At 43.3% G+C, this 24,828-nt stretch overlaps 1 protein-coding gene across 6 annotated transcripts in view; it reads right to left on the reverse strand.

Moving 5' to 3' along the window:
* The window catches only part of EFR3A (EFR3 homolog A), a 192,689-nt gene that overhangs the window by 84,720 nt on the left and 83,141 nt on the right, over window positions 1-24,828 (reverse strand). For all 6 annotated transcript variants that reach the window (XM_075825714.1, XM_075825718.1, XM_075825713.1 and 3 more), the window contains one exon: window positions 1,432-1,510. In XM_075825714.1, the coding sequence (XP_075681829.1) occupies window positions 1,432-1,510 (79 nt within the window). The remainder of the gene's footprint in view (window positions 1-1,431; window positions 1,511-24,828) is intronic.

The following is a 24,828-nucleotide window of genomic DNA, read 5'->3' on the forward strand; positions in this document are numbered from 1 at the left end:
TGGCGACGTGATTTTTGTGTTTTTTTTGTAGACTGTGCAGGCTTTTTTTTATCATTTTATACACATCCTTTTTGATATTTTAGAATTTCTAGGCTTAAAATTTGAAAGTAGTAAAAAAAAAAAAAAGATATGCTTTTTTACTTTTCAGCTATTTTTTTTCTGGTAATAATATAGTTTTACCTTAAAATAGACCTTTTCTTTTGATAGTCATTATCTACCGTAAATTTTGATATATTACATGTCTATTTTAGGGCAATTGTGTCAGGGCTAGCGTGAAGACCATGATTGGCGGGGGGTGGACAACTTTTTGGGGTTGGTATTTTGTGTGTATTTATTGTTACTTTTTTTGCACTTTATTTTACTTTTATTTTTTTATTATTATGGTCTGTCCCTCAAAAGGTCAGAAAATACCTTAGGGGGACTTTATTTTATCCTTTTACACCTTATTTTTCACTGTACCTGGGGCTGCACAGCAGAGGAAATCATATCATATCATATAGCGACTATTGCTAGGGCTGTGCTGGATCTAGTTAAACCAAGCAGCGGCCTGCCACTAACGGCATCCCGGCGATCACATGATCACCAGACCAACACAGGCATACACACAGCGCTCAATGAGTGCGTGAACAATGGATCTGAAGATACAAGCAGCGAAAGCTGCTTCTATGTACTCTTCAGGGGACCCGACACTCAGCTGCCCGATCGCTCACTAAGCCAGATAAAATCCACGCTGTAAATACACTATGGCGCGGCCTTTAAGGACCCCAACTGCCGGACGTTTATATACAGCCGGCGGTCGGAAACCGGTTAATGCTTCCCAGTCCCACCTGGTGTAACTTTTGTAAAAAAAATCCTGACCGTTTTCTATTTAGCTGCAATGGAAAGTCTGACTGGCATGCATATTATTTTCCACCATTGTGGGCTTTGGGAAACAGCAAGGTAGGACCGCATGCAAAAACCATAAAAGCAGTCAAATCAAAAGGTTAATATGGAGACGTAGACTCTCCTTATTACGTAAAGACGCTGTATTTTATGGTGTAAGGTCTCTGCACCCCCCTCCCCCCTTTCATATTACGTCTGTATTTTGCCCGCTGGTTACCGATACAAATCAAATAGGATATAAATGTGATATAAAATGCAGATGCTTTGTGTAGACTTGTATAGGGATTATGTGGCCATTGCTGCCAGCTCCACGGACTAATTAGAGACCTTCCAAATACCGAAGGGAATAGTCAGCGTGCACGCATAAATACCGGCAGATCCATCTTTATATGTACGCAGCAAGGCCAAACTGCAGTTAGCAGAAAAAACACAAAAAAAAACAAAAAAAATACAAAAAACCACCATCTCGAAAAGGTTCAGTCAGAGTGTTTTTCTGCACACTTGACTCTTTTAGCGCTGCTTGTAATAAACAGTAAAGGAGTGACCCACCTGAATGGAATACATGATGATCTTAAAACAGGAGACCGCAAATTCATTGGATTCCCACAGCTTGTGATGGTCTAGATGTCTGCAAAGTGAAGAGAGGATATTTAGGAAGGATTTACAAGATGTGGATAGGCCGCAGGATGCCGGGGCCCGCTTGGAGTTTTAGTTTTTCAACATCTGAAGAGGCTCAGGTTGGGAGATTAGCTATGAGCTCTGTTTTGTTTAGAAAAGTGCCCCCTGTAGGTTAGAAGTGGGTATTATCCCTTACATCAAACCCTGGCACACACATGGTCACCCAGCATTCCTATATATACACACATACATACATACATACACATACAGTGAAGGAAATAAGTATTTGATCCCCTACCAACCATTAAGAGTTCAGCCTCCTCCAGACCAGTTACACGCTCCAAATCAACTTGGTGCCTACATTATAGACAGCTGTCTTACATGGTCACCTGTATAAAAGACTCCTGTCCACAGACTCAATGAATCAGTCTGACTCTAACCTCTACAACATGGGCAAGACCAAAGAGCTTTCTAAGGATGTCAGGGACAAGATCATAGACCTGCACAAGGCTGGAATGGCCTACAAAACCAGAAGTAAGACGCTGGGTGAGAAGGAGACAACTGTTGGTGCAATAGTAAGAAAATGGAAGACATACAAAATGACTGTCAATCGACATCGATCTGGGGCTCCATGCAAAATCTCACCTCGTGGGGTATCCTTGATCCTGAGGAAGGTGAGAGCTCAGCCGAAAACTACACGGGGGGAACTTGTTAATGATCTCAAGGCAGCTGGGACCACAGTCACCAAGAAAACCATTGGTAACACATTACGCCGTAATGGATTAAAATCCTGCAGTGCCCGCAAGGTCCCCCTGCTCAAGAAGGCACATGTACAGGGCCATCTGAAGTTTGCAAATGAACATCTGGATGATCCTGAGAGTGATTGGGAGAAGGTGCTGTGGTCAGATGAGACTAAAATTGAGCTCTTTGGCATTAACTCAACTCGCCGTGTTTGGAGGAAGAGAAATGCTGCCTATGACCCAAAGAACACCGTCCCCACTGTCAAGCATGGAGGTGGAAGCATTATGTTTTGGGGGTGTTTCTCTGCTAAGGGCACAGGACTACTTCACCGCATCAATGGGAGAATGGATGGAGCCATGTACCGTCAAATCCTGAGTGACAACCTCCTTCCCTCCACCAGGACATTAAAAATGGCTCGTGGCTGGGTCTTCCAGCACAACAATGACCCGAAACATACAGCCAAGGCAACAAAGGAGTGGCTCAAAAAGAAGCACATTAAGGTCATGGAGTGGCCTAGCCAGTCTCCAGACCTTAATGCCATCGAAAACTTATGGAGGGAGCTGAAGATCCGAGTTGCCAAGCGACAGCCTCGAAATCTTAATGATTTACAGATGATCTGCAAAGAGGAGTGGGCCAAAATTCCATCTAACATGTGTGCAAACCTCATCATCAACTACACAAAACGTCTGACTGCTGTGCTTGCCAACAAGGATTTTGCCACCAAGTATTAAGTTTTGTTTGCCAAAGGGATCAAATACTTATTTCTCTGAGCACAATGCAAATAAATATATATAATTTTGACAATGTGATTTTCTTTTTTTTTAATATAATCTATCTCTCACTGGTAAAATTAACCTAGCCTAAAAATTCTAGACTGTTCATGTCTTTGACAGTGGGCAAACTTACAAAATCAGCAAGAGATCAAATACTTATTTCCTTCACTGTACATACATACATACATTATTTTTTTTTTTTTTAAAAGACAAATATGGGGATAAGAGATTCAGGTGTAGGCCTTATGTATGAAAAATAAAATTGTCAGAGTGGAGGAGTCGCTTGTAAGAAACCAGTAAGGTCTCTTCTTCCGTTCCCTAACCTATACCGGGAGATCTCCCTCTTTGAGATGGTTCACCTTATACAGGCAGTCTGAGTCTTGTTAGGGTAGCGGACCACAGCAGCTGTCAGGGCATGCTGGGAGTTGTAGTTTCACAGTGTTAGAGTATAATGTAAAGTAAAGTATTATATATCGACCTCAAGGACATGTACACCTTTGAAAGCAATTTTTTTTTTAACGTTTTCTGTGATTATAACCATTTTTCAATGGACTGTTTGTGAGCAGATTCCGCCAGTTCAGCTGAACCGACGGCTTGGATGAGAGGAGGTCCTGTTTGTGTCTAAAACACAGGACCACCATGTAATTGATTCCATCTATGTTGATGAACTTGGATATGATAAATATTTTGGTGGTCCTGTAGGTTTAGAGACACAGAGGACCCGCTCTCAGCTGAACTGACGGACGATAGAAGCTGTATCGGAAAAGCCAAGCAAAATTTGATAAAAAAAATAAAATTAAAAAAATGTTTATAATTACATTAAAAAAAAAGTGCTTTCAAAAGCGTACATAACCTTTAATGTACCGTATATATTCAAATATTGTTGCAGAACTAAAAAATATAAAAAAATTAATGGTCACATAGCAGTAGAGAACATATTCATATTTAGTATCCCCCCCAATTAATGCACTTGCCGTACGATTAGATTAGCACATTATTTTGGTGATTTTAGTCCCTAATGGGACTCCAAACTAAATTCTGTTTGTTTTTTGAGCTCGGGAGGAAAATCGGAGAACCCGTGGAAACTCACACAAACCGCTTTTTTTAAAGGGGGTTAAAATTGCGCCAGTCTGGTCTATGTTCCAACCAAAGTGCTTGTACATAGTCTTTTTTCTATACAGCAAATAAGACCTTGAGACGTCCTCTCCTGTTAAGTTGTTAAAAACTCTACTCCGTTATTACTTGGCAATATGTGAATAATTCTTCAGGACTACAAATACGGAAGAAACAGACAAGTGGAGATATATATGACCAGGCTAGATTGTGGACGGGCCATGGACTACCGTTTTGTCACATAGTCCTCCTTGAAGAAATGAGTATTTAAAGCACACTAAAACTGTGAACGTTAGGAGCTGATGGTCCAGGGCAGTGAGTTCCACCGAATGGGTGCAGCACAGGAGAAGTCCTGCCGACGAAAGTGAGAATTTAATAAGGAAGGATGAGAGTGGTAGGTCATGGTCTGTGCGAAGAGAAAGAGTAGTGGGCGTGCTCTTATCCCATCTACAACCCAGGTAGATTGGGATGGGATCAGAGATGGATGCAAAACAGTTAAGAGAACAAATATCAGCCTTCTGGGTTGTTAGCAAATTTTTCCAAAAACAAACACCGAAACCAAGAATCCGCTGACTAAATATTTATTTCATGGTGAATTTTTGGGGAAATTTAGATGGAACTGCTCTTAAAATGTGCTACATTTAATAAGGCAAATGGAGCGAATACTACTGCACTAGATTATACAAATTTATTCAGTGACAACGTAACGCGTAATCAAAACTCTATGGAAAATGGGTCCCAAAGCCCCCAAAAAGGCAATCCAAAATAAGAAAACAAAGATTTAGGCCTCATACACACGACCGTAGCCATGTGCACGCCATGATTTTCGGGTCGGCCGGCAGCGGAGTGTCACCCGCGAGCCGTCCGCAAATCACGGGCTGTGCACATGGCTGCGTCCATTATTTTCAATGAGCCTGGACCGCAGAACACGGTCGTAATAAGACATGCCCGTTCTTTCTGCGGTCCAGGCTCCCGGGCCATGTACGGACCGTGGAAATCACGGTCATGTGCATGGCCCCATAGGAATAAATGGGGCCGCAATTCTCCCGTAGATTTTCGGGGAAATTGCGTCCGCAAAAGCACGTTAGTGTGCATGGGGCCTAAAGAAATAAAAACAGATAACAAAATCTTTATATATAAAAGTCAGAAATCACTTTCTATGTTGTAGACAGGAGCTTCTTCAGGGTCCTGTGTATAGTAAAAAACAAAGAAGTCATTGCCCCCTAGTGTCCAGAAGAGCAGCTCATCCTGGCACAGGTAGAGAAAAGTATATATAGTAAAGTACTGCAAAGCAGCGCTACTAGACAGACCGTCAGTGCATGGACATAATACAGCGCCCACATATTGGCTTTACTTGCCCCAAATGCGATTCCCTCAATCTTAGGCATTTGAACCAATGAAATGTCCACACCGATTGAGGAGATTTTCCAGCCAATCACATGCACCGCAGATTGGCATTGCCTGCAGCATTGTATGTCAAAAGGGGTTTCAAGCTACGATGGCCCAAGATAAATCATTGTACACTATATGGTGCTGAAGCTAGGGCTGTCACGATACCAGAATTGGACTTTGATACCGATACTTTGTGTAGTATTGCGATTCTCGATCGCAAAAGAATACTTTGCCAACAACATAAAAAAATAAAATAAAAAAGTTCTTTGATTTTCTGATGTGAGGCGCGTGGTGTGATGATTTTTGAATCTCCATGCGCCTCACATTAATAGTAATTAACCCCATCACGTCAGCCATAATGGACAACATTGGGTTAATGTGTAAGGTACATGACATGGTTAATTACTGTTAATGTGAGGCGCATGGAGGTTAAAAATGCTCACATTAATACGTGAAAGAAAGCAGTTTATTTTAATTTTTTTACAGCGCACACATCATAACTGACGCAATAAATTTGTTGTGCAGGTTATTACGGCCGCGCCGATAGAGAATGCGTGTATATTTTATTTGACACTTATTTTAAATGTTTATTGCAAAAAATTTGCGTCTTTTTTTAAATTTAACATTACTTTTTATTTTTTTTACTTTTTACATTTTAAACTTTAATGTACTGGTATATATCTATATACTAATAATACACAGGCAGTTGTTAGGACAGACCTCAGTTTGCCCTAACAGGAAACACGGTGAGACAGCCCTGGGGTCCTTTAATGTACTCTGGGCTGTCTGTATGTGGGTATGTCCCTTGGTCTTGTCCCAGGGATTCCCTGTGACGCGATCAATGGGGTACCCCCCTTCTCCTTTTCCCTGTTACTGCCATGGTCAGCTTTGATCACAGCATTCAGGGAAATAGCGGTGGAGATGAGGTTTTCCTGATCTCCGCCTTTAGGACGGGGCAGCGGCTGTGTAATACAACCATTGCCCCGCTCCTGATCGCGTGCACACTTGTATGATGTGATGCAACCGGCGCTGCACTAATGAGCGGCAGGCACTGAAGACCGAGAACATCGGGGTGTTTTGCAGTGTGCCCGCCATGTTCTCTGTCGACGCTCACATCTTGCTATGGACTAAATTCACGAGTTGCAATACTAAGCTGTGCGGCCGTTCAGCTTAGTTTTGAAATACATGAACGGTAGTAAACGGTTTGCGGATTCACGGCGTTTAAATAGTATCAATATTTCTTTGCATTGTGCAACCTTAGCTAAGGCACGTAAAAAAAAATAATAATCACCAATCCTCTGTGACATCAGCTCCAGAACTGTGCGTCCGGAGCTTCATGAAATGGGTTTCCATGGTCTTTGCACACAAGTCTAAGATCACTGTGCACAATGCCAAGCGTCTGCTGGAGTGGTGTAAAGCACGTCACCACTGTACTGTGGAGCAGCGTGTTCTCTGGAGTGATGACTGACGTCTCACTATCTGGCAGGCTGATGGAGGAATCTCAGTTTGACAGATGCCAGGAGAACGCAACCTACCGGAATATATAGTGACTACTGTAACATGTGATGGAGGAGGGATATTGGTCTGGGGCTATTTTTCAGGATTTGGTCTCTTATTTCCAGTGAAGGGTAATGGTAACACTACAGCATACAAAGACATTTGACACAATTTTATCTTCCAACTTTGCTGGAAACAGTTTGGGGTTCGGCATTATATCTTTTTCCAGCTTGACTGCGCCCCAGTGCACACAACGAGCTCCATAAAGAAGTGCGGAGAGAAGTTTGTTGTGGAGGAACTTGAGTGGCTGGACAGACCCCCCACCTCAACCCCATCCAATACCATTGGGATGAATTGTAACGACAAGTGTGAGCCAGGCCTGCTCTCCAACATTAGAACCGGACCTCACAAATGCTCTTCAGGGCAGAATGGTCACAAATACCCACAAAAATACTCAAATCTTGAGAAAATCCTTCCAGGGAGAGTGGAGGCTATTATAGCTGCAAAAAGGGGCCCAGCTCCATATTGACATCCAAGGTTTTGGTATGGGATGCCCAACAAGCTTATATAGGTGTGATGGTCAGGGGTCCATATACTTTTGGCCATATAGGGCATGTTGAAAATATTATAACCAGAGGGATCACTGTACTATTAACTGGATCTATGAAATAAATTAGGAGCAAATTCACTAGAAACAATGCAAGTGACAGATCTGCAAAATAAATCGTTGAGTACGAGATGACCTTACAGACGCGTTTTAACTCCAGGTAAATGTTCCCTTCGGAAATAAAATGACAGGATAATCCCGTGGGGGAGGGCAGGGTGTCTTTTAGATTAATAAATTGTGGACATTACATCTTGTGGGACCTAACCAATAATATAACCTGACAGAGCGTGTACCAATTATTTTCAGTTCGAAGGCTTAAAATGACAGTAACAAGAAATTACCAGTCATTACACAGGAAAAGCTGAACGTGGATATTACCCAAGAATATTTTAAAGAACTGAACCCCCAACTCTCAGCGTTAGAAAGACGATTAAAGAGACCAGAAATATTTGCCCTAAAGTAGACAAATACTCCATTAGGGAGGTCTGAGTTACTAGATGGGTGTCTTTCCCCCCCCATTCAGGACCCTCATCACTCCTAGTGGGGAACGGCTGAGTGTCTCCCTCTCTCTCTCTTTGGAGGAGTAGGAACATCCGTGCATTACACTGGCAGCCCATTGATTTCAACTATAATTGTGTAATTCTTAATTTCTCCAGTGGTGGCACCGCAGGGAAATTAGACACTTGCTGCTGGACCTTCCCACAGATCACTGGCGGGTCCCAGCAGAAGGACAACCTGTATTTCGATTGTAGTCAGGGTCCATGGATACAGCCCTATAACGTTACAACAGCGAACATTGTATTAGGGTGCAGTCGCACGAGGCAGATTTTGTAGAAGAAATTTCTGCGACTGAAAATCCGTTGCGTTTATCTGAATACAGCTTGTAGAAGTCCATACACCTGCTGCAGAACCAACCACATTCACATGAGTGGAACTGAATTAGTCACAGAAATTTCTGCAACAAAATCAGCCGTGTGTGACTGCACCCTTAAAGGGGTATTCCAGCCTCCAGCATTTTTCACCAATGTAGCAAGCTACATACATGGAGTACATGGAATAAAATTCCCTGCCTGTGGAAGTTTCGAGCCGTGAGCACTATATTATCTACAATATTATTCAGGGAGCGCATATGCTGCAGAGATTCTATCAACCGGAAAGGCTTCAAAAAGAAATAAATTTTCTGGAGGAGATTGTGGAGAACTGTTGGACATACCAACCACTTTACCTCTTCTGTAAAAGAGTTGCGAGTTACCAAAATCAAAGTTTTGCTACCATAACCTACTATACAGTGTGTAGCTGTATACGGAGTATAGACCAGTATAGACCAGTCATAACATTAACCCCTTCAGGACCAAGCTCATTTTGGCCTTCAGGACCAGACGCATTTTTTCAAATCGGACATGTGTCACTTTATGTAGGAATAACTTCGGAGTGCTTTCACCCATCCAATCGATTATGAGATTGTTTTCTTGTGACGCATTGTACTTTATGTTAGTTAAAAAAATGTGGTCGATAAATTCATTGCTTGGTTGTAAAAAACAGATAGTAACTATTGTGTGTGGTATTACTAATTAACATTTCCCATATGTCTACTTTATGTTTGCATCGTCTTTTGAACATCCTTTTATTTTCCTAGGACGTTACAAGGCAATTTCTCCCATTATTAAGAAAATTTCAAATGGCTGTATTTTCAGGGACGAGTTCAGTTCTGAAGTTGTTTTGAGGGCCCTATATATTAGAAACCCCCATTAAACACCCCATTTTGAAAACTGCACCCCTCAAAGTATTGAAAACAGCATTCATAAAAAGTGTTTCAACCCTTTAGCCGTTTTACAGGAATTGAAGGAAAGTAGAGGTGAAATGTTCAAATTGAATTTTTTAGGTTTTACCCGAGAAATGCAACTCAATATTTATTGCCCAGATTCTACAGTTTTTAGAAATATCCCACATGTGGCCCTCGTATGCTAATAGACCGAAATAAAGGCCCAGAAGCAAAGGAGCACCTAGAGGATTTTGGGGCCTCCTTTTTTTTAGAATATATTTTAGGCACCTTGTCAGGTTTGAAGAGGTCGTGTGGTGCCAAAACAGTGGAAACACCCAAAAGTGGCCCCGTTTTTGAAACTACACCCCTCAGGGAATTTATCTAGGGGTATAGTGAGCATTTTGACCACACAGGTTTTTTTGTTAAATTTATTCAAATTAGTCTGTGAAAATGAAAATCTACAACATTTGTAAAGCAATTTCTCCCAATTACGGAAATACCCCATATGTGGTAATAAACCGCTGTTTGGACCCACGGCAGTGCTCAGAAGGGAAGGAGCGCCATATGGATTTTGGAGCGCTGATTTTACTGGAATGGTTTTCGGTGACGTGTCGCGTTTGCAACGCCCTGGAGGGAGCAAAATAGTGAAAACCACCCAAAAGTGACCCCATTTTGGAAAATATACCCCTCGAGGAATTTTTCTAGTGGTATAGTTAGCATTTTGACCCAACCGGTTTTTTGATTCATTTATTGGAATTAGTCTGTGAAGATGAAAATAGACTTTATTCCTTGTAAAAATTTGAAAATTCTATGTTTTTTCAGATAAAAGGAGAAAATGCACCCCAACATTTGTAAAGCAATTTCTCCTGATTACGGCAATACCCGATATGTGGTAATAAACTGCTTTTTGGACCCACGGCAGTGCTCAGAAGGGAAGGAGCGCCATTTGGATTTTGCAGCACAGATTTTGCTGAATTGGGCCATGTCGCATTTGCAGAGCCCCTGAAGTGCCAGTACAGTAGAAATTCCCCAGGTGTGATCCCATTTTGGAGACTATACCCCTGAAAGAATTAAATTAGAGGTGTAGTGAGCATTTTGATCTCCCTGGTGGTTTTATAGCTTTTATTAGAATTGGGCAGTGAAAATGAAAAAATATTTTTTTTTCCAATAACCTGTAGATTTAGCTCATCATTTTTCATTTCCACAAGGAATACAGGAGAAAAGACGCCCCAAAATGTGTGACACAATTTCTCCTGAGTAGGGAAATACCCCATATGTGGTTGTAAACTGCTATTTGGACACACAGCAAGGGTCTAAAAGGGAAATGTTGCATTGCGCTGAGGTACCAGTACAGTGAAAACCCTCGAGAAGTGACCCTATTTGGGAAACTACACCCCTCAAGGAATTCATCTAGAAGTGTAGTGAGCATTTTGACCCCAAACGTTTTGCAGAAATTAGTGCACAGTGGATGTTGCAGATTGAAAACTGCCATTTTCCACAAATGTGCTATTTCAGTGCCCAATGTGTTGTGCCCAGCTTGTACCACTGGAGACATACGCCCCATAAATTGTTAAGCGGTTCTCCAGAGTACAGTAATACTACATATGTGGTCGTTTGGCCACACTGCCAGGCCCAGAAGGAGCGCCACTTGGCTTTTGGAGCGCAAATTTTGCTTGGTAGTAGTTTTGTTTAGTGTTTTACTGGTGTTTCAGTTTATAATGTGGGGACATATGTAAGCTGGGCGGAGTACATCAGGGTATATGTAAGCTGTGCAGAGTACATCAGGGTATATGTAATATGTGAGGAGTACATCAGGGTATATGTAATATGTGAGGAGTACATCAGGGTATATGTAATATGTGAGGAGTACATCAGGGTATATGTAATATGTGAGGAGTACATCAGGGTATATGTAATATGTGAGGAGTACATCAGGGTATATGTAATATGTGAGGAGTACATCAGGGTATATGTAAGCTGTGTGGAGTACATCAGGGTATATGTAATATGTGAGGATTACATCAGAGTATATGTAATATGTGAGGAGTACATCAGGGTATATGTAAGCTGTGTGGAGTACATCAGGGTATATGTAATATGTGAGGAGTACATCAGGGTATATGTAATATGTGAGGAGTACATCAGGGTATATGTAATATGTGAGGAGTACATCAGGGTATATGTAAGCTGTGTGGAGTACATCAGGGTATATGTAATATGTGCGTAGTACATCAGGGTATATGTAAACTATGAGGAGTACATCAGGGTATATGTAAGCTGTGCAGAGTACATCAGGGTATATGTAAGCTGGACGGAGTACATGAGGGTATACTGATTTTGTAAGTTTGCCCACTGTCAAAGTCATGAACAATCTAGAATTTTTACCAGTGAGAGATAGATTATATTAAAAAAATAAAAATAAAAAAAAAAAAATCACAGTCAAAATTATATATATTTATTTGCATTGTGCACAGAGAAATAAGTATTTGATCCCTTTGGCAAACAAGACTAAATACTTCGTGGCAAAACCCTTGTTGGCAAGCACAGCAGTCAGACGTTTTTTGTAGTTGATGATGAGGTTTGCACACATGTTAGATGGAATTTTGGCCCACTCCTCTTTGCAGATCATCTGTAAATCATTAAGATTTCGAGGCTGTCGCTTGGCAACTCGGATCTTCAGCTCCCTCCATAAGTTTTCGATGGGATTAAGGTCTGGAGACTGGCCAGGCCACTCCATGACCTTAATGTGCTTCTTTTTGAGCCACTCCTTTGTTGCCTTGGCTGTATGTTTCGGGTCATTGTCGTGCTGGAAGACCCAGCCACGAGCCATTTTTAATGTCCTGGTGGAGGGAAGGAGGTTGTCACTCAGGATTTTACGGTACATGGCTCCATCCATTCTCCCATTGATGCGGTGAAGTAGTCCTGTGCCCTTAGCAAATAAACACCCCCAAAACATAATGTTTCCACCTCCATGCTTGACAGTGGGGACGGTGTTCTTTGGGCCTTTGGCAGCATTTCTCTTCCTCCAAACACGGCGAGTTGAGTTAATGCCAAAGAGCTCAATTTTAGTCTCATCTGACCACAGCACCTTCTCCCAATCACTCTCGGAATCATCCAGATGTTCATTTGCAAACTTCAGACGGGCCTGTACATGTGCCTTCTTGAGCAGGGGGACCTTGCGGGCACTGCAAGATTTTAATCCATTACGGCGTAATGTGTTACCAATGGTTTTCTTGGTGACTGTGGTCCCAGCTGCCTTGAGATCATTAACAAGTTCCCCCCGTGTAGTTTTCGGCTGAGCTCACACCTTCCTCAGGATCAAGGATACCCCACGAGGTGAGATTTTGCATGGAGCCCCAGATCGATGTCGATTGACAGTCATTTTGTATGTCTTCCATTTTCTTACTATTGCACCAACAGTTGTCTCCTTCTCACCCAGCGTCTTACTTATGGTTTTGTAGCCCATTCCAGCCTTGTGCAGGTCTATGATCTTGTCCCGGACATCCTTAGAAAGCTCTTTGGTCTTGCCCATGTTGTAGAGGTTAGAGTCAGACTGATTCATTGAGTCTGTGGACAGGAGTCTTTTATACAGGTGACCATGTAAGAGCTGTCTTTAATGCAGGCACCAAGTTGATTTGGCGCGTGTAACTGGTCTGGAGGAGGCTGAACTCTTAATGGTTGGTGGGGGATCAAATACTTATTTCTCTGTGCACAATGCAAATAAATATATATCATTTGAGTTTCTGTTTTTTTTTTAAATATAATCTCTCTCTCACTGGTAAAATTAACCTAGCCGAAAAATTCTAGACTGTTTATGACTTTGACAGTGGGCAAACTTACAAAATCAGCAAACTGTGAGGAGTACATCAGGGTATATGTAAGCTGTGCGGAGTACATCAGGGTATATGTAAGCTGTGCGGAGTACATCAGGGTATATGTAAGCTGTGCGGAGTACATCAGGGTATATGTAATATGTGCGGAGTACATCAGGGTATATGTAATATGTGAGGAGTACATCAGGGTATATGTAATCTGTGCGGAGTACATCAGGGTATATGTAATATGTGAGGAGTACATCAGGGTGTATGTAATATGTGAGGAGTACATCAGGGTATATGTAATATGTGCGGAGTACATCAGGGTATATGTAATATGTGAGGAGTACATCAGGGTATATGTAAGCTGTGCGGAGTACATCAGGGTATGTGTAATCTGTGCGGAGTACATCAGGGTATATGTAATCTGTGCGGAGTACATCAGGGTATATGTAATATGTGAGGAGTACATCAGGGTATATGTAAGCTGTGCGGAGTACATCAGGATATATGTAAGCTGTGCGGAGTACATCAGGGTATATGTAATATGTGCGGAGTACATCAGGGTATATGTAATCTGTGCGGAGTACATCAGGGTATATGTAAGCTGTGCGGAGTACATCAGGATATATGTAATATGTGAGGAGTACATCAGGGTATATGTAATATGTGCGGAGTACATCAGGGTATATGTAATCTGTGTGGAGTACATCAGGGTATATGTAATATGTGAGGAGTACATCAGGGTATATGTAATCTGTGAGGAGTACATCAGGGTATATGTAATCTGTGCGGAGTACATCAGGGTATATGTAATCTGTGCGGAGTACATCAGGGTATATGTAATCTGTGCGGAGTACATCAGGATATATGTAATCTGTGCGGAGTACATCAGGGTATATGTAATATGTGAGGAGTACATCAGGGTATATGTAATATGTGAGGAGTACATCAGGGTATATGTAATCTGTGCGGAGTACATCAGGGTATATGTAATATGTGGGGAGTACATCAGGGTATATGTAAACTGCGGAGAACATCAGGATATATGTAATCTGTGCGGAGTACATCAGGGTATATATAAGCTGGGCGGAGTACATCAGGGTATATGTAAGCTGGGCGGAGTACACCAGGGTATATGTAAACTGTGCGGAGTACATCAGGGTATATGTAATATGTGAGGAGTACATCAGGGTATATGTAATATGTGTGGAGTACATCAGGGTATATGTAATATGTGCGGAGTACATCAGGGTATATGTAATCTGTGCGGAGTACATCAGGGTATATGTAATCTGTGAGGAGTACATCAGGGTATATGTAATCTGTGAGGAGTACATCAGGGTATATGTAATATGTGTGGAGTACATCAGGGTATATGTAAGCTGGGTGGAGTACATCAGGGTATATGTAATCTGTGAGGAGTACATCAGGGTATATGTAATATGTGTGGAGTACATCAGGGTATATGTAATATGTGAGGAGTACATCAGGGTATATGTAATATGTGAGGAGTACATCAGGGTATATGTAATATGTGCGGAGTATATCAGGGTATATATAAGCTGGGCGGAGTACATCAGGGTATATGTAAGCTGGGCGGAGTACATCAGGGTATATGTAATCTGTGAGGAGTACATCAGGGTATATGTAATATGTGAGGAGTACATCAGGGTATATGTAATATGTGCGGAGTACATCAGGGTATATATAAGCTGGGCGGAGTACATCAGGGTATATATAAGCTGGGCGGAGTACATCAGGGTATATGTAATCTGTGCGGAGAACATCAGGGTATATGTAATCTGTGCGGAGTACATCAGGGTATATGTAATATGTGCGGAGTACATCAGGGTATATATAAGCTGGGCGGAGTACATCAGGGTATATGTAAGCTGGGCGGAGTACATCAGGGTATATGTAAGCTGTGCGGAGTACATCAGGGTATATGTAATATGTGAGGAGTACATCAGGGTATATGTAATCTGTGAGGAGTACATCAGGGTATATGTAATCTGTGAGGAGTACATCAGGGTATATGTAATATGTGTGGAGTACATCAGGGTATATGTAAGCTGGGTGGAGTACATCAGGGTATATGTAATCTGTGAGGAGTACATCAGGGTATATGTAATATGTGTGGAGTACATCAGGGTATATGTAATATGTGAGGAGTACATCAGGGTATATGTAATATGTGAGGAGTACATCAGGGTATATGTAATATGTGTGGAGTACATCAGGGTATATGTAAGCTGGGTGGAGTACATCAGGGTATATGTAATCTGTGAGGAGTACATCAGGGTATATGTAATATGTGTGGAGTACATCAGGGTATATGTAATATGTGAGGAGTACATCAGGGTATATGTAATATGTGAGGAGTACATCAGGGTATATGTAATATGTGCGGAGTATATCAGGGTATATATAAGCTGGGCGGAGTACATCAGGGTATATGTAAGCTGGGCGGAGTACATCAGGGTATATGTAATCTGTGAGGAGTACATCAGGGTATATGTAATATGTGAGGAGTACATCAGGGTATATGTAATATGTGCGGAGTACATCAGGGTATATATAAGCTGGGCGGAGTACATCAGGGTATATGTAATCTGTGCGGAGAACATCAGGGTATATGTAATCTGTGCGGAGTACATCAGGGTATATGTAATATGTGTGGAGTACATCAGGGTATATATAAGCTGGGCGGAGTACATCAGGGTATATGTAAGCTGGGCGGAGTACATCAGGGTATATGTAATATGTGCGGAGTACATCAGGGTATATGTAATATGTGAGGAGTACATCAGGGTATATGTAATATGTGAGGAGTACATCAGGGTATATGTAATATGTGCGGAGTACATCAGGGTATATATAAGCTGGGCGGAGTACATCAGGGTATATGTAATCTGTGCGGAGAACATCAGGGTATATGTAATCTGTGCGGAGTACATCAGGGTATATGTAATATGTGTGGAGTACATCAGGGTATATATAAGCTGGGCGGAGTACATCAGGGTATATGTAAGCTGGGCGGAGTACATCAGGTCATAATAGGATGATATAATAGTGGGGTAAATGAATAATAAAAATTAATGATCCATGATAGTGACGTCCGCTTTGAACCAATCCTTTATGCACAGGCCGGATTATTGGGTGTATGAGTCGCACTTATAAAGGGTGTCTATGGTATTGTACAAAACATCCGCACTCCAGCATTGTCTAATCTTTGACTTCTTCACTAGGCCCATATGTAGCACAGACCCCAAAATGTCATCGTTTTCGCTGCATTTACAGGGTCTACCAGTGGGGGCTGCAAATGATGACGGAGTTTTAGGTGAAGAACTGCTGCACATATAAATTAGTCTCGGCCGTCGTTTTGCATTATTGCGTTCCAAGAGTCATAACTTTTTATTTTTCCGTTGACGAGCTATGTGAGTGCTTGATTTTCATGGGACGAGCTGTGGTTTTTATTAGTATCATTTTGGGGTACATGCGATCATTTGATCAGTTTTTATTCAATTTTTTGAGAGGTGACGAGACCAAAAACCAGAAATTCTCTGTTTTTTAATACATTTTTACCGGCGTTCTCTGTGCGGTATAAACAACATGTTTACTTTATTCTGCGGTTCGATACGATTATGGCAATACCAAATTTATATCGTTTTTATGTTTTACTATTACACAATAAAAACACTTTATTCTAAATAAAATGTTCTAGTGTCACCATGTCCCGAGAGCCAGAACTTTTTATTTTTTTTGTTGACGGAGCCGTGTGAGGGCTTGTTTTTTGCATGACACACTGTAGTTTTTATTGGTACCATGTTTGGGTACGTGCGACTTTTTATTCAATTTTTTTGGAAACGTCGTGACCAAAAAAGGAACTTCTGCCATTGTTTTGTATTGTAATTTTTTTACGGTGTTCACTGTGCGGGATAAATAATATGATATTTTATAGGTCAGGCCGATACGAACGCAGCGATAACTATTTTTATTTTACACTTACTAGGGGACATGAAGATCTGATCTGATCCCCTGTACAATACACTGCACTACTTCTGTATGTACTGATGTAGTGCAGTGTATTGTAACTGTCACTTTACAACTGACCGCTGAGCCTATTACATCCTGCCTCGGGCAGGACCTAATAGGCTCCGGCACCTGGCAACCAGGAAGCCATTGCTAGGCTTCCTGGTTGCCATTGCAACCATCAGCACCCCGCGATTTTTCTCAGGGGGCCAACAGGGTGCAGAGGGAGCCCCCTTCCTTTGTGTCAATCACTTCTATACCGCTGTCGCTATTGGCAGCGGCATTTGAGGGGTTAAACGGCGGCGGAGAGAACTGTGATCGCCGCCGTTGCAGCGGGATGTCGGCTGTATATTACAGCCGACACCCGCGGAAGATGAAGCGCGCACAGCTCCTGTGCCCGCTTCATCCTCAGGGCGTAACTGTACGCCCATTTGCGGGAACGACCCGCTAAAAAGGACGTACAGTAACGCCCATTTGCGGGAAGGGGTTAATAACACTGATAGGTGAAGTGAATAACACGGATGATCTGGTTACAATGATATCTGACAAGTGGTGGGATATATCAGGCGGCAAGTGAACAGCCAGTTCTTGCGGTATACAGTGGTTAGGACCTACCCAAAGGTGCTCCAAGGAAGGACAACTGGTGAACCAGCAACATGGTGATGAACACCCAAGGCTCATTGATGTGTGTGGGGAGTGGAGGCTATCCTGTCTGGTCTTAATATATCATGTGGACGGCCGGGTGAATGTGCGTCGCTTATCTGGGGAAGAGATGCCACCAGGATGCATTATGGGAAAAAGAGAAGCCGGTAGAGGTATGATTCTCTGTGCAATGTTCTGCTGGGAATCCTTGGGTCCTGACATTCATGTGGAGGTGACACGTACCACCGACCTAAACATTGCTGCAGACAAGTACCCCCCATCATGGCAGCGGTATTCTCTATGGCAGTGCCCTCTTCCAGCAGGATAATGCCCCCGCCACGCTGCAGACATTGTCCAGGAATGATGAGGAACATGACAAAGAGATCAAGGTGATGACTTTTCTCCAGATCTCAATCCGATCGATCATCTGTGGGATGTGCTGGAAGAACAAGTCCAATCCATGGAGGCCGCACCTCACACCTTACAGGATCTGCTGCCAACGTCTTGTGCCAGAAACCACAGGAACCTTCAGACGTCTTGTGCCGGAAACAACAGGAACCTTCAGACGTCTTGTGGAGTCCAGGCCTTGATCACAGAACATCGTCTTGTAATCCCCATCTTTGGAAGAATCACGCATTATCCGTTATACGAAATAAAGAGGACGCAGTGTTTTGGGCCCGAAATATTGTATTTTTATTTTTTTTAGCGTTGCAATGTTTCGTATCCAGTAAATGAGAACACAGAAATGATAAATAGAACAATAATTGTGTGCTGCGACTATTTAATCATTAAAGCCGAGGGTTCACTGCGAGTGCCTTCCACACATACGGAAGAGAAGCTGCTCAGGGCCTTCAGTGTTGAAATTATGGGTGATCTCCCACAAAGATGCAGCTAATGGCCAGGAAGTGAAGTATCCCAAATCAACAGATTAGCAGGGACAGTGTGAATTGCAGCAAACAGATTTGCCTAATAGTCTTGAAGGCACGCTGCCAAAACCATTTGTGGATTACTAGGGAGATCTCAGAAGCACCGAGACGTGTCATTACAAAGAAATGTTGCCAGTCTCACGCAAGCCAAAAATCAACAGGAACCAAAACACTGTACTATCCCACAAGAGAAATATCTATATACCTGTGATAAACCTAAGATTAGATAAGCAGAGACAGACAGACAGCATTTTCCTATATCTCGGTGTAACGCCATTTTCACAAAAATCCGACGTGGATTTGAGCAAAGAATCCGCCACAGAAATACGCGATCCTCGGATTTCTCTCATGGTTTTGCAGTTTAAACTGCTGTAGATCTGCACGCAGATTGGCGCCATATAATGCGGCTACTTCGCATGTTTCTACAAGATGCTGTTTTCAGGAATCAGGTCAAGCAGTGTCCGCGAACATCTTTTATTTTCAGCAACGCGGTTTTCAATTCCGCATGCTAAGAACTACAGCCCGTAAAAACACTGGGGCAGCTTCCGATTGAAAACAATGGGACGCGTTTCTTACAAACAGAATTTTTCACCTCTGAATGCAGTAATCAATGTACAGTAAACAAAACTACTGTATTTGGTAAGGCTCTATTCACATTTACGCCAAGGCTTTCTGTTTCTCTGCTCTGTCATAAGAGCATAGCAAAGGAAAACCGAAGCTGCCAAATCCATCACCTAACTAAACTCAGCAACTTAAAAATTTAACATCCGTCACGGTATAAGTAGTTTTGGACCGGTCAGTTCTCCGGTCTGGTGTAGTATAGAGGATCTGTCAGCTCTCCTGTGTGGTGTAGTATAGAGGAGCTGTCAGCTCTCCTGTGTGTAGTATAGAGCAGCTGTCAGCTCTCCTGTGTGGTATAGTATATAGGAGCGGTCAGCTCTCCTGTGTGGTGTAGTATAGAGGATCTGTCAGCTCTCCTGTGTGGTGTAGTATAGAGGAGCGGTCAGCTCTCCTGTGTGGTGTAGTATAGAGGAGCTGTCAGTTCTCCTGTTTGGTGGTGTAGTATAGAGGAGCTGTCAGCTCTCCTGTGGGGTGTAGTATAGAGGATCTGTCAGCTCTCCTGTGTGGTGTAGTATAGAGCAGCTGTCAGCTCTCCTGTGTGGTGTAGTATAGAGGATCTGTCAGCTCTCCTGTGTGGTGTAGTATAGAGGAGCTGTCAGCTCTCCTGTGTGGTGTAGTATAGAGGATCTGTCAGCTCTCCTGTGTGGTGTAGTATAGAGGAGCTGTCAGTTCTCCTGTGTGGTGTAGTATAGAGGATCTGTCAGCTCTCCTGTGTGGTGTAGTATAGAGGAGCTGTCAGCTCTCCTGTGTGGTGTAGTATAGAGGAGCTGTCAGCTCTCCTGTGTGGTGTAGTATAGAGGATCTGTCAGCTCTCCTGTGTGGTGTAGTATAGAGGAGCTGTCAGCTCTCCTGTGTGGTGTAGTATTGAGGAGCTGTCAGCTGTCCTGTGTGGTGTAGTATAGAGGAGCTGTCAGCTGTCCTGTGTGGTGTAGTATAGAGGAGCTGTCAGTTCTCCTGTGTGGTGTAGTATAGAGGATCTGTCAGCTCTCCTGTGTGGTGCAGTATAGAGGAGCTGTCAGCTGTCCTGTGTGGTGTAGTATAGAGGAGCTGTCAGCTCTCCTGTGTGGTGTAGTATAGAGGATCTGTCAGCTCTCCTGTGTGGTGTAGTATAGAGGATCTGTCGGTTTTCCTGTGTGGTGTAGTATAGAGAATCTGTCAGTTCTCCTGTGTGGTGTAGTATAGAGGAGCTGTCAGCTCTCCTGTGTGGTGTAGTATGGAGGATCGGTCAGTTCTCCTGTGCGGTGTAGTATAGAGGAGATGTCAGTTCTCCTGGGTGGTGTAGTATAGAGGAGCTGTCAGCTCTCCTGTGTGGTGTAGTATAGAGGAGCTGTCAGTTCTCCTGTGTGGTGTAGTATAGAGGAGCTGTCCGCTCTCCTTTGTGGTGTAGTATAGAGGATCTGTCAGCTCTCCTGTGTGGTGTAGTATAGAGGAGCTGTCAGTTCTCCTGTGTGGTGTAATATAGAGGAGCTGTCCGCTCTCCTGTGTGGTGTAGTATAGAGGAGCTGTCAGTTCTCCTGTGTGGTGTAGTATAGAGGAGCTGTCAGCTCTCCTGTGTGGTGTAGTATAGAGGAGCTGTCAGCTCTCCTGTGTGGTGTAGTATAGAGGATCGGTCAGCTCTCCTGTGTGGTGTAGTATAGAGGAGCGGTCAGCTCTCCTGTGTGGTATAATATAGAGGAGCTGTCAGCTCTCCTGTGTGGTGTAGTATAGAGGAGCTGTCAGCTCTCCTGTGTGGTGTAGTATAGAGGATCGGTCAGCTCTCCTGTGTGGTGTAGTATAGAGGAGCGGTCAGCTCTCCTGTGTGGTATAATATAGAGGAGCTGTCAGCTCTCCTGTGTGGTGTAGTATAGAGGATCTGTCAGCTCTCCTGTGTGGTGTAGTATAGAGGATCTGTCAGCTCTCCTGTGTGGTGTAGTATAGAGGAGCGGTCAGCTCTCCTGTGTGGTGTAGTATAGAGGAGCGGTCAGCTCTCCTGTGTGGTATAATATAGAGGATCTGTCACCTCTCCTGTGTGGTGTAGTATAGAGGAGCGGTCAGTTCTCCTGTGTGGTGTAGTATAGAGGATCTGTCAGTTCTCCTGTGTGGTGTAGTATAGAGGAGCTGTCAGTTCTCCTTTGTGGTGTAGTATAGAGGAGCTGTCAGTTCTCCTGTGTGGTGTAGTATAGAGGATCTGTCCGCTCTCCTTTGTGGTGTAGTATAGAGGATCTGTCAGCTCTCCTGTGTGGTGTAGTATAGAGGAGCTGTCAGTTCTACTGTGTGGTGTAATATAGAGGAGCTGTCCGCTCTCCTGTGTGGTGTAGTATAGAGGATCTGTCAGCTCTCCTGTGTGGTGTAGTATAGAGGAGCTGTCAGTTCTCCTGTGTGGTGTAGTATAGAGGAGCTGTCAGCTCTCCTGTGTGGTGTAGTATAGAGGAGCTGTCAGCTCTCCTGTGTGGTGTAGTATAGAGGATCGGTCAGCTCTCCTGTGTGGTGTAGTATAGAGGAGCGGTCAGCTCTCCTGTGTGGTATAATATAGAGGAGCGGTCAGCTCTCCTGTGTGGTATAATATAGAGGATCTGTCACCTCTCCTGTGTGGTGTAGTATAGAGGAGCGGTCAGTTCTCCTGTGTGGTGTAGTATAGAGGATCTGTCAGTTCTCCTGTGTGGTGTGGTATATAGGAGTTGTCAGCTCTCCTGTGTGGTGTAGTATAGAGGAGCTGTCAGTTCTCCTGTGTGGTGTAGTATAGAGGATCTGTCAGCTCTCCTGTGTGGTGTAGTATAGAGGAGCTGTCAGTTCTCCTGTGTGGTGTAGTATAGAGGAGCTGTCAGTTCTCCTGTGTGGTGTAGTATAGAGGAGCTGTCAGCTCTCCTGTGTGGTGTAGTATAGAGGATCTGTCAGTTCTCCTGTGTGGTGTAGTATAGAGGAGCTGTCAGCTCTGCTGTGTGGTGTAGTATAGAGGATCTGTCAGTTCTCCTGTGTGGTGTAGTATAGAGGAGCTGTCAGCTCTCCTGTGTGGTGTAGTATAGAGGAGCTGTCAGTTCTCCTGTGTGGTAGAATATAGAGGAGCTGTCAGTTCTCTGACAGGTTTGTTTTAGTAAATACTTGTACTCGGTATAAAAAACAGTTCTCATAACACTGCATTGTGCCATTCCTCTGTTATTTCTTCTCAATTGACGACCAGGTGTTACCAGCCCCATTGTCAACAAGCTTGTGTCTACACACTTTGACATTGTCCCATTAGTGCTGACTGTTTCAGACTTTGTAGGGATACACCTAATTGACCAGGGAAAAAGGTAACATCCAGTTATTTTCAGGAGGAACAACAGAGGAACGGCACAACCCAGGGTACTAAAAATGGTTTACTAAAAAAATATCCGGAGAGCCGATGGGTGCTCTTTAAGGCCCAACATATTCAAAATCTCCTTGGGTTCATGTCAGTCTCCTCTTACAAAGAACACTGAAGTGTCCTAATAATATATTCTACCGGTAGACGTCTCTTTACTTAGAGCTTGTTCTGTAGAGCCTAGACCATTCATGCAGTACTAAAAGCTACGTTTTAACAGCTCCAACTAATAAATAAGCCTACCAACCCCCCCCCCCCCCCCTACCATCAATGAGGACGCAGGCTATTAAAATACGGAGATACGGTGGTGAGGGGAAACAGGTATTTTGCACTAATTGGCAATAACGACATGAATCAGCGGCTACACAAGAGCAGGGAATAATGGGAAAGTAATTATAATGTTGCTTCATTAAAGACGAGGTACTCGGAGAGCGCAGATTTTGTATTTTTTTTCTAGCTATGAAGCACTACCACCGTATAATACCAGACAATACTCTCCCCTCTAATTAATAGCTCAAAAAGACCAAAGCCTGAAGAGAAGCTTCAATTCCCAACATTAAAAAGAAGAAAAATGTGACCACTTGAAGGAAAACTAAAAATGGATGCAACTAATTTATAGAAAATGTTTTCAACAGAAATAAAAGAAAAATGTAATTGGCCAAAAGTTGCTATCAATTTCGGCTTCGACGATTCCCAACGGGCCGTGTGGGTAATATCAGTTTGTGTAGCAGTTAAGTTGTGGAAGGCGAGGGGTGTCCTGATTGGAAGAGCCCTTATACGTGGAGACTGGACTTATAGAAAAAGGGTGGACTACTTTAGAAACAGTATGGCAAAACACAAGAGTCCTCTATGGTGTCTCTGACTGCCGGAAAACTGCTCACAAAGTGGACTTTTAGTAGCGCAGTCACAGTCCTCAAAGGGAACCCGTCACCCCTCTAAACCGCCATCACAAAAATTGCTAACAGGTTCCCTCTAAAAGGGGTTTTTACAGCATAATCATTAATAAGTTCAGTCAGAGAGAGACTGAGTGGAGAGGTGGCAGCGTCGGTCTCCAGTCAATACTATGAGAGGTGGGGAGGCTCTCTCCATTTTAAGTTCATAGCTCCCATAGACTTGAAAGGACCAGCTCTCCATTCACTCTCAGCCTGGATGTGGCGGAACAGGGGTCTGGGAGCTCCTACTTATTAGACATTTAAGCCTCCCACACACAGGCGTGTTCGGTCCGTGATATACGGTCCGCATGTCGGCCGCATTACCCGGACCAAACACACTGCAGGGTGCCGGGCTCCTAGCATCATAGTTATGTATGGCGCTGGGTGTCACTGCCTCGCTGTGGGACAACTGTCCTGTACTGTAATCATGTTTCAGTACGGGACAGTAGTTCCATGAAGAGGCAGTGACACCCAGCGCCATACATAACTATGATGCTAGGAGCCCGGCTCCCTGCAGTGTGTTCGGTCCGGGAAATGCAGCCGACATACGGACCGAACACGCTCGTGTGAATCCGGCCTAACGGTATATTTTGTGTGGATATGCCATAAATGTCTATTTTGGCAAAATCCCTTTAAAGAGAACCTTTCACCCCCCATACATGTGCAGCATGTAATGAGCAGGGCTGTACAAACCCTGGGGCACTATATGTATATATATATATATATATATATATATATATATATATATATATATATATATATGGATAGGAAAAAATGTAAAGTGCCCCATACATATATGTATATATATGGGTCGTTATATTTGGCATCCCATATTTAAATAACCCTGTGAACTGGCAAAGGGGCGTGTAACATCGCTGTGACACTATCCAATCAGCTACGGACAGTGTCACAGCAAGTGCTGGAGAGAGGAGAGCGTGTGCGCGCACAGCTCGCGCTCTCACTCACTCTTCAGCTCTCGGCAGACAAGGACGACAAGACTGATCTCTCGCGAGAGATCACACAGTCTTGTCTGCCAAGAGCTGAAGAGTGAGATCGCGCGCGCGTGCACACGCTCTCCTCTCTCCAGCTCCTGCTGTGACACTTTACGTAGCTGATTGGACAGTGCCACAGCGATGTTACACGCTTCCTTGGA

This window comes from Rhinoderma darwinii, chromosome 5, assembly GCF_050947455.1.
Source record: "Rhinoderma darwinii isolate aRhiDar2 chromosome 5, aRhiDar2.hap1, whole genome shotgun sequence".
NCBI classification, from domain to species: Eukaryota; Metazoa; Chordata; class Amphibia; order Anura; family Rhinodermatidae; genus Rhinoderma; species Rhinoderma darwinii.